General features: G+C 50.9%; 1 protein-coding gene across 3 annotated transcripts in view; it reads left to right on the top strand.

The window, feature by feature from the left end:
- Sorcs2 (sortilin-related VPS10 domain containing receptor 2) overlaps nt 1–14,715 on the top strand; it is a 381,018-nt gene that overhangs the window by 341,117 nt on the left and 25,186 nt on the right. For all 3 annotated transcript variants that reach the window (XM_006504202.4, NM_030889.2, XM_030254926.1), the window contains 5 exons: nt 932–1,111; nt 6,487–6,633; nt 9,178–9,280; nt 10,523–10,599; nt 13,547–13,638. In XM_006504202.4, the coding sequence (XP_006504265.1) occupies nt 932–1,111; nt 6,487–6,633; nt 9,178–9,280; nt 10,523–10,599; nt 13,547–13,638 (599 nt within the window). The remainder of the gene's footprint in view (nt 1–931; nt 1,112–6,486; nt 6,634–9,177; nt 9,281–10,522; nt 10,600–13,546; nt 13,639–14,715) is intronic.

Genomic DNA, 14,715 nt, shown 5'->3' with positions numbered 1-14,715 from the left:
GTGAGCACACCCCAAAGGGCATGAGGGGGAGGGGTGTCTTCATGTGAGTGCACCCTACACCCTGTATCCATCTTTAGCCCTATGGCCTGGCAGTCCCTTGTCAGAAGACTGAGGAGTTTCAAAGGGTGGAAGACAAGGCTTGGAGGATACAGAATAAAGTTGTTCACTGGGAGATGAAAATGTTTTGATACCTAGGCTTAGTGGCCCTGGCTACAGCTTCTCCAGTCAGTCTACGTAGGTCTGAACAAAAGGGAGAACAAGGAACCGAGGTCAGCCCAGCTTTGCTTTGCACATGATAGGGCTCTTTTTCTGAACTGTACAGTTGTTCAGCCAATACCCACGGATCTACCTGACCCACAAGGGGAAACTGAGTCCTAGAGCCAGTGCCTGGATTGCTGTTCCCATGGGGCTGAGGGCTGGGTGCAGGGGATGGTGGACAGGTGGAGCTTGTTTGCAGGGCACTGTGTGGGCACCACTCTCTGACTGTCAAAGCAAGTCCTTCCTTTCTGAAATTCAGGGCAGAGGTAGGGCTAACAATGGGTCCCAATGCAGATGTGTCATAAATAGGTGCTGAATAAGTGAAGGGATGATTGCCTCCCAGGATGGGGGAGCCCAGCCCTGTACCTGCTACTCATTCTGACTATGTGGGGTACTTGGGGGAGCTCTTCCTCGTTGTAGGGAGATGGGCAATGTCCAGTGGGTGTGTGTGTGTGAGGAAGAAGACACATCCCCAGACTATCCCCAAACCTGGTGTGAGAGGTCCAAACCTCACTCCCATTTCAGAGGTATGACACGGAGGTCTATGGAGATGAAGCCGCTTGCCCACAGGGCTGAGCATCAGCATCCCACCTTGATCAGCTGCTCTCCAGGGCAGCGGGGGAAGTGTCACTGTGCCCCAGGCTATCATCTCTGACAGCTCCTCTGTCCCCAGGACCTACAGATCATCAGCACGGATGAGCAGCAGGTGTTTGTGGCCGTACAGGAGTGGAACCAGGTAGACACCTACAACCTGTACCAGTCAGACCTGCGTGGGGTTCGCTATTCCCTGGTGCTGGAGAATGTGCGCAGCTCGAGGCAAGCCGAGGAGAACGTGGTCATCGACATCCTTGAGGTAGGCCACCGTCCCAGGCAGGGTAGGAACGGCTAGCTGCTCATGCTCCCCACCCCCGCCTCCCTCCTGTCTCCCTTGCCTAGGGAACACCAATACCTGCAAAGCACCAGATGTTTCAGGCTTTAGGACCAGAGGCTGAAGCATCGGGAATTAAAGGTAGAGAAGGAAGCAGATTTCCTAATGAGATCATTGAGACAGTGTTTGCTAACGAGAAGGAGATTCCTGGTGGGAGATTATCTTGCAGAATTGAGATTGGTCTTTTAGCAAGGCTTTCCCTGTGCAAAGGCAGCCACAGCCAGGTATGGTGTGAGCAGCTGTCCTGGAACTTGGAGAGGCTCTCTACTCGGTTTCTCTCCTCCTGCCCTGTGACTTCTCTTTCCTTTCCCTGTCCTGAGAGCTGGTGTCTGTCACCTCTATACATCTCTCCTACCAGTCCTCAACCCTCCACATACATTGTCCAGCCTGACCTGCTGTGACTGGCCTCTCCTGCTACCTGCCTAAGATGACGGTCCCTGCTTCACCCCTGCAGGGGTCCTGGCCTTCCCTGGCTCCACACAAGTTTCCATGGGGTCTCATTCATGCTAAGGCACTGACCCAAGCTTCTGGAATTCACACCAGTGCTCACTACTGGGGACAGTGCCCTCATCCGCAAAAAGTTCACCCGAGAAGGGCCTAGTCTGGACAGGCGCCTCTTTTCTCTTTTGGACACCAGGGGCAGGGGTGGAAGTATTATTTAGTGCAGGTTAGGAAACCCTCCCACCAAACCCTCCCACATCAACCTTTCAAGACAGGCCAGATCTGAGTAGAACCAGCCACACTGTCTACCAAGATCTTCCCTCACCTCTGCTCTTGGGGCCCCCAGGCCAGTGGGGAGAGCCATAGGAGGCCCACTGGTGCTTCTACTGTTAGATGGTGAGTCTGGCTCAGAGAGTAGCCCTTGGCAGACAATGGGCTCCGTCCCTTCGAGTGGGAGGGGACCTCCCAGGTAGAGGGAACCTCAATGTGTCTCCAGCTGTCAGCGGCAGTGTGGAGCCATTATCCCCAGCGAAATGATGAATGTAATCGTTTGTTTGCGAAGAGAGCCCATTTGTCAGTGTTCCCTCCCAGCTGGGGCTGCAGAGGGACAGTGGCATCTTGCAGCACTCCTCTGGCAACACTGGAGCACTGAAGCCCTCAGAGACTCAGAGACAGGGCTGTTGCTCCAGGTCAGGGTGAGCAGTGATAGATGTAAGGGTGTCATGGACAGGTCTGACATGAGGGGGCGCTATCTACCCTCTCCACAGATATCTGTCACACACATGCTGCCTGCCACACTTGGGTTTCACCCTCTGTCACTGACAAGAATTCTCCACCTGCTGATCACCGTACCCCCATGAAGATGACTCCCAGTGATGTCCTTGAGCCCACACTGCCCATGGGACACAGTGCAATGCCTTTTGACAAGTCTAGGTGGAGTCAGGGAAGGCCTCCTGGAGGAGGGGTGTGGCATTGAAATGAAGCTGAGCTGGAGTCAGTCAGGTACAGAAGCAGTGAGCTGAGCCAGGCACAGATAGAGACCACCTGAGAAAGGTTCACCCAGCCAGGTGCCAAGACAGCACCCACTGCCCACCAGCTGATACCTCCAGAGTGACTCATCCTCTCTGACTTCATGAAATGGGAAGTAGCAACAGGCTCAGCTCTGGTTTTCCATCACCTGGGCTCTTATCTAGGCTCAGGTATGTGTTTGCTGTGCTGTGCTGTGTTGTCTTTGGAAGGTTACTTAACCTCTCTGGGCTTGGTTTCTGGGGTATGAAGCAGCCTTCATAACAATGCCCTCTTTTAAGACTCTGGGATTCTTTCCTAGGAAACAAGGCCCAATCCAGCAAAACTCCATGTTCCCAGTACCACCTACTCTGATACTAGGGATGGCGGGTGGGAAGGGCGTGGCTCGGCAGATGGTACATGAGTCTCCTGCATATGGTCACTAGGAAGCCAGCAGCATGTCCAGGTTCTCTGATGCTGAGTCGCAGGGTGGTCTACCTGGTCTGTGAGACCCGTGGTTGTGTTGCCTCCTTAGGGCCTATTAGATTTCGACAGAACTTTTCTGAGTTGCTATGTTAGAGTTGGGAAGAGGGCTCAAGGTGTCACAGACTATCACAGGCCAAATCACTCACTTCATGGGTCCTGTGGTCACACACTGTGTCACAAGAGGCACTCTGAAGTACTTTTGGAGATGTGTATGCCAGGCTAACTGTGGGGGGCAGAGAGTCTATTACAGCAAATCCTAATGACATTGGTAGAAGAGACACCAAATAAAGGGACTCTACTAGGCTCTGGCAGCCTTGACCTTCTACCCCATTCCCTCTGCCTTGCTAAAAACTGTTAGGTTAGATTCCTAAAGCTAGTACCCAAAGTCTATTCATTTATTTGGCCACTTCCTCCTACTGAGGCTGACTACCAAGGTCCAGCTATCAGAGTATTAAAGTCCAGCAATCAAAAGCCCCCTTAGGCTGCCCTAATTAGCATGCCCAATTAAAATTTAAATACCTCATCCTAACACAGGGTTTCCCCTTTTACCTTTATAGACTGCCATTTTCCTATAGCCACATCTGTCTCCTTTCTATCCAGAAGCAGCTCTTTGTTCTCTGGGACAAATATCCCCTTCCCCCTCTCTCCCATTCCCTTCTCTCGCATCCTCTGTCTCCTGTCTTTGTCTCTTACTCCTTGCCCCTTTGTCCCTCAGAGGCAAATAAATCTCCTTTGTGTAGAGAACTTGGTCTTGAGGTGTCATATGCCAAATATTGTTCTTTTCACCAAGGTCCCTAAAAATGTATTAACAGCAGAAACACAGCAGCGTGGACTGCAGAGGCAGAGAGGGAGGCAGAGCAGAAGGGCGTGGACCCAGGTTCTGCAGACTCAGGAACCCGCTGGGATACTCATCCTGAAGTAGAAAGACAGTCAGAGAGCAGAGCTGTGGCCACAAGCAGTCATTTCAACCCGTGGTACCAGTACCTGCTGGATACTGAAATCACTTGGCAGACTGGCTTCCATTTTTTCCCTCTTGTTCTCTCTTTTCTACTGGAGTACCCTTCACAAGGCCCTACACTTGATCCCACATTGGTTCAGAAGTACCTCACTCTCTCGTTTCACAGGCCCATTTTTATATTTATACCTATTCAATACAATCTGTAGCCTTGGAGCTGGTGAAATTTAGATGGATTTTTTTATTTTTTTTAAACTTATACTGATATATAAAAGGAGAACTTTGAGGACCTTCAGATAAGTAAATACGTTTCATGTGACAGACCCACATGTGTCTGTGGTCAGAGGGTAAACTTGGGAAACAGAATATGCCCACCCAGCCAGCCATCCCCCTGAGCCCCGGAACCCATGCCTCTGTGTGTCACACTGCCTGGTAAAGGGGAGGCAAGGCGACAGGCAGGCTTGAGGCTGCCACTCCAGAGACAGTGTTGTTATACACCATCTCTACAGAGCCCTGGTAGTTATGGGGTCCTTGGAAGTGGATCAGGGAGGCAGTGTGGTCAGATAAAGGAAAGCTATGATGGTGGCCAGGAACTCTGCATTGCTGGCTTTGAAGATGAAGGAAGATATCCAGGAGGCATAGCCTGTAGCAGAGGAACAGAATTCTCCCGATAGCCTCCAGACAGGAGCACACCCCTGACAGCAAATCAGAGACTTGGGTCAGAGCTCTGACCACCACGGTGGTAGATGAGAAGTGTGTTGTTTGAAGCAGTGTTTGTGATGTTGCAGCACCTACGGATAGTAGAGATACCGTTGCTCTATCTGCTAATCCACCCATCCATTCATCTATCTGTCCATCAGTCATCCTCCTTGTCTACCCAACCAACCACCTGTACCCATATACTTATCCATTCATCCATATAGCCACCCACCCATTCATTTATCTACTCATTCATTTGTTCACCACTCATCTACTTAGCCTCCCATCTACCCATCCATCTATACATCCATCCATCTATACATCCAATTCATCCATAAGCCATCCGTCAATCTACCCACCCATTCTTCTACCCATGCACCCATCTGTCTACTCATCCTCTAACACATCGTCTCACTCACAATTCAACCCTCTACCCCTCCACTTACCTACCTCGCTACTCATCTGCTCATCTTCATCCACCTAGCTACCCGTATATTCATTTATTCATCCATGATCCATCCACCCATCTACACATCAGTCCATCTACCCATTCATCTACCTGTCCACCCATCCGTCCATCCACACATCCAACTGTTCATCTCTCTTCCTACCCACCCACCCATTCGTCATTCATTCATTCATCTACTGATTCATCCATCCATCTACCTACTCATTCATCCTTGGAGATCTGGCTCATCCAGCCCACCATTCATCTACCTACCTATTCCTCACTCTGTTCCTACATCCATAGCAGCACATCTCTGGTGGGAAGTCCACCTGCACTGCAGACGTGCACATGGAGAATAACTGCACTGACTTTTCAGACTCAAATGAGATGATGCATGCTGAGCTCAGCGTAGAGAGCACTGATGCCCTTGTTAACTGTTTCAGTCTAATTACAATCCTTGGCTCTAGAGTAATGAGTAAAATAAACAGTTGTCTGAGCCCCAGTACCTTGAGAAAAGTGATCTGCAACACTATACTATACACGAAGTAGACATCCCTCTGCTGTGGGGCTTGGATGAAAGGGAGCGTTTCTGTACCTGCCACACCACCCTAAAAGCACTCAATGAATGTGACTTTAAGTCTTTGCCAATAAGGTATTAAAGAATGTGTTGTTCTAAGGTGATGAAATGGCTGGCTTTTGTATTTTCTTATGAATCAACTCTGTGGACACCCTTCAAGGCTACAACCTCAGCTGGAGACCTTGTAAGACCCCCTAAGAAATAGAGAGAAGATGGCAAAGTGGAGCCCTATCCATCAATGCCAGGATAAACAGGGACCTTTACATTGTCACCAGTTGACTTGTTGGGGGATTGAGCTGTGGGGCCCCAAGAAAATCCAGAAGTCTTTGCTATGGCACAGAACCTCCCTGTAAAGGTCTAATAGCCACAGCAAGGGAGGGAACCCTGAGCTCCAGAGTAGGGGTGGTGTAGGGGAATCCCTTCATCAATACACTGGTTAGTCGGGACCAGGACCCTCCCTGGCATCTGATAGTCAGAGGTTCTAGGTAAGAAAGTTCAGTGTCCTACAGATCACCCAGACCCAGGAGTAGACAGAACTTTTCCCATTTAAGCCCAGGGTTTGTCTCCATGTGTCAGGCTGCAACCAGGGTAAAAGCCACATGTAACATTTACAGTAGGGGGCAATGCCTGGCCACTGTTGCTCTCCATCATCTGTGTCAAGGCTTATGGTCCTTCCTGTGTCTCCTCAGGTCAGAGGGGTGAAGGGAGTCTTCTTGGCAAACCAGAAAGTGGATGGCAAGGTGACCACAGTCATAACCTACAACAAGGGCCGTGACTGGGATTACCTGAGGCCACCCAGCACCGACATGAATGGGAAGCCCACCAACTGCCAGCCGGTAGGTACTCTACCCTGTCACATGCCTCCAAGAGAGTGGCATAGATGCCACTGCCAGGACACACAAGCCACCAGTTTCTGCTAGGCATAGGGATACACACAGAGGGAAACATGAACATCATTCTTGTCCATGAACAAGTGTGAGAAGCTGCCCCACCCTAGTCCCTCCCTTATTCTCAGTTCCATAGCCCTTGTCCAGATGAGCCCAGGCTGGAGAGTCACTGACTTAACTTGGTATCTGCCTTCCACACCTGCATTCACTACCAGACTAGTGCTGTTATGACCCCATGATGCTAGCAGAGGTCCAAGTGACAACAGGAGCAGAGGGACTCCCAAGCCTGCTTCTGCATATTGCTAAAGGTTATTGGGAGCTGGCAAGTGACAGAGGAAGAGTGACAGCCACTAAAGTGACTAGGTGGCCACTAAGTATGAGCTGCCCTAAGGAGCAGCTTCCCCTGGATAGGGATGGAGTCTGTCTGTGTTGAGCTCTCTGTTTCACTCCATTCTCAGGCCTCCTCTTCAGGCTCCACTGTAGATGCAGAAGGCCCACAAGCCCTGCCCACCGGCATGAGGCTTGAATCACCTGCCATTCATAAAGAAACCCTCTCAGGTCCAGAGCGGCTATGAAACGCTAATTTTTGTATCATCTTTGGGAAGGTGAAGCCACATTAATCTGCCAAAGCAACTTTCAGCTAAGAGAAGGTTCTTGTCTGCAATTACGCAGTTCAGTGAGGAGGTAGCTAGCCTCCATGAGATTTCTGTCCAGGGAACCCAAAAGATGATGGGAGGTGGAGAAAGACACCAAGTGGCCCAGGTAGGCAGAGAGTCCACTGGACACCAAAGTACCTGGGAGCCAGAAGGCCATAGAGGCAACAAATGATAGTCCAAAGCCTTGGCTCCCACCTGAGCAGCTGTGGCCTCCACCCAAAGTAGAATAGCACAAACTGACAGGTGACCAAGTCCAGGCCCTCAGAGCTGACAGTGTAATTCTCTCAGCCATGTGTGGCTCAGGGTTCAGATGGCAGTGGCAAGGTTCCTGGGAATTCAGGGATGTAAGGTCTGCCTAAAACCATGCCACCCAGGAAGAGCTGGGGTCTTTGTCATGCTCTTGGTGCTTATATTGACATTGTCCCTGAGCCAGGGCCAAGCTGGTGGGACCTTTCTGCTGTCATGCATTGGCTCCCAGTTCTCTGACTAGCTTGGCTGGGGGTGTTGCCCTCTAGCCATTGGGAAATAGATGCTCTTATATAGTGGGACATTTGATCAGATTTCTTGTGTGTGTGTGTGTGTGTGTGTGTGTGTGTGTGTGTGTGTGTGTGTGTGTGTGTGATAACATATGAGTGCACATTTATGTGAGCACATGCCAAAAACAAAGATTAATGGGCTATCTTCCTCCATAGTTCTTATCCTTATTATTATTTTTTTTTGAGACATGGTCCCTTCACTAAGCCTGGAGGTCAACAATTGGTTATACTAGCTGGCCATCAAAGCCCTGGGACCTGCCTGTCTCCACACCCAACCCCTTGTCCTAGGGCTTCAGACAAATGCAACTGTGCCTACCTTTCATGGACATGTCAGGGATCGAACTCCAGTCTAAATGCCAAGTGTTTTACCCACCACACCATCTCCCAGCCCTAATCAGATCTCTTCTAACAGGATGAATGGGAAATGGGTTTGAATCTGTTGGTGTCTGGGGTTCTTAATGGAAGCCCACAGAAACATATGTATTCAGAAGGGCCAGGATGTCAGAAATACCTCTAGACAGAGCTGAGGCTGGGTCAGCTGCTGCCCTCCGTCCACTGAATGAAGCAAACTTTAACTTGCTACCCAATTCTACAGAGGATCTGCCAGCTCCCGCATATGGGAAGGGCAGAAATGGGTAATTCAACCTGCCAGCCGCCTTACCTGTAAATACCCGAGCTTGCTGTACAAGACCCTTGGGTTTCTTTTTATCTCTATGGCCTGGCCTCACTCTGGGAAGCTTCAGAGGGCTTGAACCTCTGACCCATGCAGAGTCTAGGCTGACCTGACAGGCCAGGACTATTGGAAGTCAAGAAATGGGACCTCAAGCCAAGGTGCCCAGTAAAGATTCTGGATGGGAGATAAATCAATGGATGAGTAAATGAATGAGAGCTGGAGCTGCCCAGACCCCAAGAATCATACAGCTACCCATGTGGTGTCCATGTAGAGAAGCTCGTCTTGAGGAAAATCCAGGCTGCAAGGCTCCTCCCTTGAAGAAGATGCAGCCCCCCTGGAAACCCTCTCTCAGACCTCTGGTATCTGTTCTCCAGCAGACAGTGCCTGGCTGGTCCACTCTCCACTCCTCAGTTCCCTAGGCCCCAGCGAGCTCCTGCTGAAGCCATCCTCATCCTTTGTCCCCATCACCCAGCAGCCACTTGAGCACAGCTTCCCACCTCCCATTCATTCTTCCAAGGCACTTCTACCCAGCTTTCACCAACAAAGGCCATGGGGCAGATCAGACCACAGAACTGGCTTTCTTCAGTTACTCTCACATGCTAACCATTCTTCCTTCTTTCCTCCCCAGCCGGACTGTTACCTGCACCTGCACTTGCGGTGGGCAGACAACCCCTATGTGTCAGGCACGGTACACACCAAGGACACTGCCCCTGGTCTCATCATGGGTGCAGGTGGGTGGCTACAGCTACAGCCTGAGGGAAGCTCCTATCTCATGGATGAAACTGAAAACCATGAGCCTGGGGCCATGCAGTGTCCATTAGAGGTGGTGTCATCTCCTCTGAGGAGGTGCAACTCCCCTGGAAATCCTAAGGGTGAATGTGACATTGGCGGAGCAGGGGGTGGGGAACTAGATAGGTGGGTACATGGATGTAGGTAAGTACATGGGTGGATGGGCAGATAGATAGATGGGTGGGCGGATGGGTGGGTAGATAAATGAGTAGGTGGATGCTTGAGTGTGTGGGAGGATGGATGGGAGGATGGGCAAATGGATGGGTAAGTGAATGGATGGATGAGTATGTAGGAGGGTAGATGAGTGTGTGGAAATGTGGGTAAATAGATGGATGGATTTGTAGGTAGATGGGGAGTTGAATGGATAGATGGATGGAGAAGGAGGCAGGATGATATCTATCCTGATGCAACCAGCTGTCTCATCAGGAAGCTCCTGTGCTCTAGGTCATGGTGGGACTCTGGGGAAACCAGGTCCAGTTGGTGAAGCCATATGTGCCCTGTGCTGTGAGCCTACAGGTCTATGCTCCTCACTGGAAGTCTCCACCCCTTCTGTAGCATCCCACATGGGATAGCTTCTCTGGGCTGAGCTGGCCTGCATCTTGGATGGGATGCTATCTGCCTGGAGATAACCCAGGCTAGAGTTCAGCCCCTGGTGCCTGTTTCATCTCCCTCACATGGCAACTGTGCCCTCCACAGAAACCAAATGTGCTTCTGCTATGTGCTTGCCTTTTGCCCAGATACACTCTGGCTCCCCCTGCTCTTTAGCCTCCAGGGCACTTAGTCCCCAAATGCACATGCAGTCCTCACATGTCCCAGGGAACACAAGCCCATGGTTCCCCATATGGCTCATATCCTTAGGCCTGACCCTGATCTATCTGCACATATTTTACCCTCAAGTAGTACCTGTGGGCACTCTGGAGCACCTGGGGCCTGTCCACCTTGTAGGTGAGGCTGGAGTCCTGCACTGGGCTCATCTGAGTTGAGTTCTTTCTGCCCAGAGAGAACCAGCTCAAGCCCCATAGCCATACCAGGCCACTGTCTGAAAAGGAGGGCAGTCAGGGGCCTGCTGTAGGTCACTATGGTAGAAATAGATGCCTCAGCAGTTTCCTTTTCTGGGGTCTTTCAGGCCTTGGTTTGGGGAATCTGCCTGGTCTTAGAGCAACACAGCCTTTTCTATTGGTCAGGTAACCTGGGCTCACAGCTGGTGGAGTATAAAGAGGAGATGTACATCACATCTGACTGCGGGCACACCTGGAGGCAGGTAAGGTAACAAAGGTAACCGGAGTTCTTCAGCATCCCCCCTGGACTCCTCTATCTGTTCTGTACCCCTTCTTTTACAGGGGTTCTCTAAACTCCTGAGCCAGGTGTCTACACCTGGCCATCAACCTTATCACTTCAGAAGCAGCCTGAGGCCTCTGCTGAGGGCTAGAACCTGTCCTGGAGGTGGGACCAGTGGCAGGTGGAACCATCTGCCCAATGCATTGTGGCTTTTGTTAGGCATTTCACTTCACAGCCAGGTGTGTCCCTAGGAATATCTGAGAAAGGGGACTGAAGGCCACATGGCTACTTCCTACTTTGCTTTGAGCTCCTTCAGGCCAAGAGAGAGACAGTGGTCACATACATAAAGAAAAGGATGGGAGAAGGGCAGGGTTAGGATCCTGGGGGAATCCTGTGTGTTGCTGCAAGGAAGAAGTGTGGCCCAGGATGACAAAAGAAGAAAAGGAAATGAGGAAAGCCTGCCTGTGGGAACATCCCCTCAACAGCCGGACCCTGTGCAGCTCCCACACACAGCTGCATGTGGATGTCAGAGCCACTGGCTAGAGGAATGCTGGCTGTCATCATCCTATAGCTCAGGAAGAGTGGGGACACTGGCAGGAGGTCTGGCAGGCCCTACAGAGCCCATGACACATAGAAGCTGTAGGTTTCCACCCCATGTATCTCTTAGGATGGCCCTGCACCTTGAAACAGGCACTGACCACCTCTCTGGATAGGTTGGGTCCTGAGGCTCGGTTGGTCTAGGGGTGGTCTGGCTATAAGCACTTGAGAAGATGACATGAGCCAGGTGTCTTGCAGACCAGTCCTGTTCCCAGGACATCTTCACGATGCCTGGCCATGCATCACATTCCCCTGGTGAGACATCAAACACTCATCCCTGCATACAGAGGTGTAAGGCTGCTGCTCTATTAATAAGATGCAACAAGCAAGGCGTCTGTAAAGGGCAGAAGAGATTTATTGCATTAAATATTTCTATTTCACCGAAACTGGTGAAGCCACTCTAAGTTTCTTAAAGGTCACCGTCTGTCCACCTTTACTGATGGCAGCACCAAAGGGCTTCCTCATTTTATAGACATTCGAGGGACCACTTTTATGAAGCAGCCTGCTTAGGTTTAACTTGGAGACCCAAGGATCAGTGTTAGAGGGCAAGGTTCCCTGTCAGGGAACAACTGGGTTCACAGGTGAGATGCCCGACTGGGCAGCACCTGTGTGCATATGTGTGTGCATGCACATGCATGTGTGTGTCAGGCAGAAACAGATGCATATGGTGGTTGTAGGCAGCTGTAGTGGGGGAGGAAGACTGTGCTGCTGGAAGACTGAATTATCAACAGCTCCAGACCAGCGGAACCCGTGGAGCTGCTGTGGTGTTTCCTCCCTGGCCAGAGAGGCCTGATAGATAGAGGTGGGCCAGAGTGCCGACATATACTTTCCCGTGGAGTGACACAGCTTTAAGCCAGGCCTGGTGACACTCATCTGTAACACCAGCTTCTGAGAGACAGGGAAAGGAGATTCTTAAGCTGATTCAAGGCCAGTCTGGTCTGCAGAGCAAGATCTGTCTCAAAACCTAGATAACAAAAGACCCTGAGCTTCCCAGAGTGACCAAGGATCTCTCCAACAGCATTCTAAGACCCTGCTGGGATTCTGAAGGATCAGAAAAGGGTTGAGCCAGGGGTAGGTTTGTGTCCCCGTGGCCCTGCACCCTAGGGGCTGCTTAAGGTGCTGAGAGCCATAGTTTGGACACTGTCAGAGACTTTCTTGGCAATTTCTCAGACAGTGTCTCCAAACAGCTTACTGTTGGGCCTACTTTCTTGGAGTCAGGACCTCTTCCATTCTAGCCAGGGCTGGTGTGGGTAGGCCACACCCATCTGGAAGCAGCAGTTCGGCCCTTTCTCTTGCCTTACCTAGCTTGATCTATGCCCGTTCATCTAGCCTACGCCACAATGTTCTTCCCTTCTTCCCTGGCCCAGGTCACCTTGCTGCAGATGGAAGCATTCACAGGAGACAGCCCACTGATGTCTTGGGATAGCTAATGATTAGGTCCCTGGGTTCTTCTCTAACCTCCTGAGCCCTGGCACCTCCAGCACCCATAGCAGGAGGGATGGCAACCACTACCTAGAGAAGAGGGAAGGTGATGTGGCCCAGACAGCAAGGCCTTCATTCACAGTGTCTGTGGACATTCTCTGTACCCCATGTGTGCCTGTCCACTGACGTATCCTGGAGTGACTTAGGGCCATGCCTGGCTCTGTCACTCCTAACTGCGAGGCCCTTGGCATATCCTTACTTCCTGTCTGTAAGATGTGCTTGTTCCAGGGTATCCACATATGACTGTGGCTAGCATGGTTGTCCCTCCTAGGTGGACCCTATCAAGATACCTTTGTCTCCCCCAGCAAACCCTCAGGGGGCATTCATTCATTTACCCTCAGAGCACCCATTCATTAATTCATCCATATGGTGGCCATTCATTCATGTACTCATTGGATGCCAGGGCCCCTGATACCCAGCTCAGACCTCCACTGAGATGGCCACAGAGGGCTCAGAGTCATCTGCCTCCAATGACTTCCTGGCTGGAAAGTATGATGGCACTTGTGGATTAGTGAGGCTGGGACTACAGGGAGCCAGCGCTGGCCACACCCACCTGGTGGCAGTGGTATTAAGGACCCAGGCTCTGTTACTACACCCCACATAGGCCTGGGGCTCATCCTGACCTCAGACCTGGGCACTGTGCTTCCCTCATTGCTGGGCCCTTTGCTGACCTGGGTTTCTGTGGGAAGGGTGGTGAGTGTACACACCACTGTTTCCTCTATCCCTCAGGGTAGAGAAATGGCCACTGTCTGCCAAACCCCTCGTGTGCTAAGTCAGGGGTGGATATGGGGGTGTTGGAGGCTCTGCTAGCCTTGTCGGGGTCTCACCTAAGAGTATATGTCACCCTGCAGGTCTTTGAGGAAGAGCACCATGTGTTGTACCTGGACCACGGTGGTGTCATTGCCGCCATCAAGGACACCTCCATCCCCCTGAAGATCCTCAAGTGAGAGCATGGGCCAGAGGGCAGGCATGTGGGTAGAGGGCAGGCATGTGGGCAGAGGGTGGACATGTGGGCAGAGGGTGGACATGTGGGCAGAGGGCAGGCATGTGGGCAAAGGGCAGACATGTGGGCAGAGGGTGGACATGTGGGCAGAGGGCAGGCATGTGGGCACAGAGTAGACTAGAACAGTGCCCTGGGAGCCTAACACTGGGGTGACTCATGCCTCCCAACCCTCTGAGGTGCCCCAGAGATGGACCATGTTGCACTCAGGATGAAAAAAAATACATAGCCTAGTTATGGTAACTTGGAAGGGTGCTGGGGGCTCAGGAGTCCAGAGAGACACTCTTACGTATCAGTAAAAAACTGTTAACAGAGGAATAGAGCCGGGAGTGCAGATAAGGAAGCCAGTGGGTGCCCAGGTAAGAGGTGGTTCAACTGAAGCTTCAGATAGCTGAAAGACCCATTGACAAATTGAGGACAGGGTAACATGGATATTTAGGAGGCAGAGCTAGGAAACATCCAGGCAGCCAGTATCACTTTAGTCTGAAAAGAGAGAGAGAAAGAGAGAGAGAGAGAGAGAGAGAGAGAGAGAGAGAGAGAGAGAGAGAGAGAGAGGAAGAAAGAAAGGAAGGAAGGAAGGAAGGAAAGAAAGAAAGAAAGAAAGAAAGAAAGAAAGAAAGAAAGGAAGGAAGGAAGGGAAGGAAAGAAAGAAAGAAAGAAAGAAAGAAAGAAAGAAAGAAAGAGAGAGAGAGAGAGAGAGAGAGAGAGAGAGAGAAAGAAAGAGAAGAGAAGAGAAGAGAAGAGAAGAGAAGAGAAGAGAAGAGAAAAGAAAAGAAAAGAAAAGAAAAGAAAAGAAAAGAAAAGAAAAGAAAAGAAAAGAAAAGATAGCTGTGTGTCCTGGGAGGTAATATCTCTGTAATATTAACATGTCACTGACAGAGGAACCCTGAGCTGTGATCAAGCCTTGCATGCTATTCCTGGATGTTTCTAAGGCTCGGCTGTCCCTGCTATTCATGGGGCACAGTGCCTATGTGGTACCAGTCCTTCTCATTGCTGATTAGTCAAGGATGCCATGTGGCT

Source organism: Mus musculus, chromosome 5 (genome assembly GCF_000001635.26).
Source record: "Mus musculus strain C57BL/6J chromosome 5, GRCm38.p6 C57BL/6J".
NCBI lineage: Eukaryota > Metazoa > Chordata > Mammalia > Rodentia > Muridae > Mus > Mus musculus.
Note: the sequence above shows the minus strand (reverse complement) of the source record. Positions and strands in the feature narration are given on the sequence as shown.